We start from the raw sequence: 3,403 nt of genomic DNA, 5'->3' as shown, positions 1-3,403 counted from the left end.
AAAGTCACTCATGAGGGCGACCTTGACAACATATGTCAAGGTCAAGGTCATCGGGGCTGGCTCCCTTCATCGATATATTTACCCTATTTTAAATAGAAAATATCTCGGAAGATGGATCGGACTTCATGGTCCTCGAGAGTGGCCACCACGCTCTCCGGATCTCACGCCCATGGATTTTTTTTGCATGGGGTTTCTTAAAAAGCAAAGTATGCGAGACCCTGCCGAAAAATGCAGAAATTTTGAAAAACAGAATTCGCAATGCGTGTACAGAAATTACTCCTCTTATGCTGAACCGAGTGAGAGAAAATTTAATGCGCAGGATTGCTATATGTCTAAAAGAAGATGGTGGTCACATTGAACATTTATTATAATTAATTATAATTATGTTATTTTATTATAATTTTATATTATACATATACAGGGGTCTGATGCAAAAGTAGCCACCTTGAAAATAGTGGTAGATTGGGTTAAGGCGGCTAGTCAGGGTGACACATGTTTTTGGAGCCGATTTTCGTGATTTTTTTTTCAATAAAGTAACAAAGTTAAAACATATTTGACTTTCGATTTTTATTTTACATACTTTGAAATGTTTAGAAACATTTTTTATTGCTAAAAAAGTTGCTCCTCGAGACCGCTGCACCACGTCCAATAAAGGCCTGCGCGGAGTACGGGGGTGATCGGTGGGACATCTGGCGGCCGTAATTTTACACCTCAAACAAAATTTTAAAAACTACCTTGAAGCTGATGATATTTTCGTTGGAAGTACATACGGAAATTGAAAAAAAATGATTTTTGACAAAATGGCGGCATATTGAAAAAAAGTCAATTTTTTCGACCAAAAAAATGGGCAGAAAAAGCTGCACCTAAAATCGAAATTAAAAGATATCGAAAAAATCGTATGTACTTCCATAGAAAAAACGCCGACAAACAAGTTAAACCAAGTTAGAACGTAATTGCATGTAAATTGCAAGAGTTATTTGTCCCACCAATTTCAAAAATGTCGTTTTGAGAAAAACGCGTTTAAAGTTTCAACTTGTGTTCTCTAATACTAAAATTGAACAAACCTTTAATCGGCAATGCCGGCACCGTACAGTTGGCCTTCTCTATCGATATCCTGCTGGTCCAAGCTCTTCCGAGTTGATAAAATAGCCCTACGAGCCTCTTGAGCGGCGTCGGTCATCTTTCGGTCAGCTTGTTGGATACGTCGGGAGTTGGCTTCGAGACAGAAATCGTTGCAAGTAGGTCCGATTTTGAGTTCGAGGACCTGCATGACTTCCATTATACTCTTCAAGCCATCGTTGAAATTGCATGTGGCCAAATCGGCGGCAATATCAACGATTTTTTTGCCAGTGTTCACTGTTTTCGGCGCCATCGACCACAATGTCGAATTGAAACACTCGTTGTTGTTTTGGGTGTATCCGCCCAGACAACGTTGCAGCAAATCATCCCTCGTTAGTTCCTCGTATACTGGCCGTAAAGCATTGAAAATTTCCTGTCTCATTGCAGGTTTGTGTTGGTAGTCGGCGAGCTGTCCAGAAGCTTTTGCCCTCTGCCACGTACACCACGAATCTGCGCCTTGCGGACACTTCTCGTGCTGCGGTTTTAAGTCCGTTGATATCTTGTGATGCAAAGTAGCCCAGATTTCTTTCTTCATGTTCTCGACGGATTTCGTATTGCGTCGAATAGCCAGCCCGTAATAGATTGATAACTCGTCGATCAATTTACCAGTTAGTTTGCTTTTACCGCCAAGACCCCTCGTTTTCTTGACCAACTGACGTAGTTGCCTGCCTAAACGTTTTTGTACGTGATCGATGCATTCTTTTTTTGAACGACTAAATCTTTATACGGCTTAGCATCAAGAATCCCCTTAAATGTTTTGCTATCTCCATCGCCAATGTAAAGTGCATACTTCGTGTCGTGTAAAGTTTCAGAGCGCTCGAACATTTCGACAGAGTCCACTTCCATTTTTCCTGACGATCCCTCGTGATTGCGTTGACATTTATCTTTATGAGTTTCATACCACTCTTCGAATTCTGCTGTGCCTTCTTGATCTTTTCTACCATCACAGGCTTTACAAAATTTAGATTTCACTTGCAGATCGACGACTTTACCTGTGCGCCAGCCGATGAGGGTTGTTACACCTAACAATGAAGAAAATCCCCTTGTCTTCCAGGTCCCGTCCCCCGATACCGTTATTCCGTTCTTCTGTCCATCTTGATCCGACAACTGTTTTTCTTCAGCAGCTGCTTTTTTCATCGACATACAACGCACAGCTTCGGTCGCGATAGAAATAGCATCAATTACTGAGTTGTAGAATGATCTGAATATCGGATTTGGCAAACACATGAACGCACAAAACTTTGCTATACCATTTGCTCCAATTCCAATTAGTCTCATAGCAAAAGTTAATCGGCGATTGATTTCGTATGCGTTGCGAATTAAAGGACAAGAGTTTATGTAACTAGTGACACAACCATCACAAGAAACAGCGATTTTAAATCCTAGGCCTCGAACACTCGCTTCTGCAAATCGAACTTCCGAACCACACTTTTTACACACAACTAATTGAGCGATTGCAGCAAACACAGACATAAACTCGATTAATCGATAGCCAAAACTTTGATCCACATGAATTTCATAGTCTCTTGCAGCCATTCGCAATTTCTTCGCCGAAGTCGAAACACTCTCAGTTTCACGCTCCGTACAAAACCGATTAATTGGCTTCCGCTTACCAATCGGCCTGTCTTGAGTACGGTTATTATTCATTCTCGACCCTTTTTTACCCGAATAAACACGTCTGTTAGCCATTTTTAGTCACTCACGTTGTAAACAACACGAAAAACAAGCGAAATATTATTGTAAATATAGTCTTAGTTGACACTATTGCCCTCTGTAATACGAATTATAACTAACAGGGCCTCTACTTCGTCGTTACATAAAACAATATACCGATCGGGCCCGAGCGCTCCGGTACGCTCTGAGCACGTCAGAACCCTTTGCAGTAAATCGCGATTTTAACAGATTATAAAGTTTAAGGCCAACTTTATATGAATGAATATTGAAAATAGACACCCTAAGGAATATTTTAAGCCAATAAAAATATTTTGGTCAAAAAAAATTTTCACCCTGTCTAGCCCCCTTAAACTAAGGAGAAATCACGAGACACGATAGTGTCTCGCGCCAAGTGTAAGCGTAGCTAGTACACGCGTGCGAGACCGACCGTGTAAGTTTACGCGAGTACACGAGTTGACGGGCCTTCAGATTTTCGGATCTCAACAACGGCTGATCCGACGAAATTGAGACTGCGCTTAATCGATAGCTTGAGTACGATTTGCATAATAAAAGTGTTTTTACTTTTCTCCTACGTGCTCCAGGAGTGGAGGTATTGCAATGCAAAAGTCAG

At 41.1% G+C, this 3,403-nt stretch overlaps 1 protein-coding gene across 1 annotated transcript; it reads right to left on the bottom strand.

The window, feature by feature from the left end:
* Window positions 1-1,066: 1,066 nt before the first annotated feature.
* On the bottom strand, window positions 1,067-2,808 carry LOC105556642. The gene is made up of 2 exons (XM_012003737.1): window positions 1,910-2,808; window positions 1,067-1,832 (listed from the first exon to the last, which is right to left on the bottom strand). Exons 1-2 carry the CDS (start codon window positions 2,806-2,808, stop codon window positions 1,067-1,069), a joined length of 1,665 nt encoding a protein of 554 aa, XP_011859127.1.
* Between the last annotated feature and the right edge of the window lie 595 nt (window positions 2,809-3,403).

The sequence above is a fragment of the Vollenhovia emeryi genome, unplaced genomic scaffold (assembly GCF_000949405.1).
Source record: "Vollenhovia emeryi isolate VEMERY1.0 unplaced genomic scaffold, V.emery_V1.0 DF939875.1, whole genome shotgun sequence".
In the NCBI taxonomy this organism is placed as follows: Eukaryota; Metazoa; Arthropoda; class Insecta; order Hymenoptera; family Formicidae; genus Vollenhovia; species Vollenhovia emeryi.
Note: the sequence above shows the minus strand (reverse complement) of the source record. Positions and strands in the feature narration are given on the sequence as shown.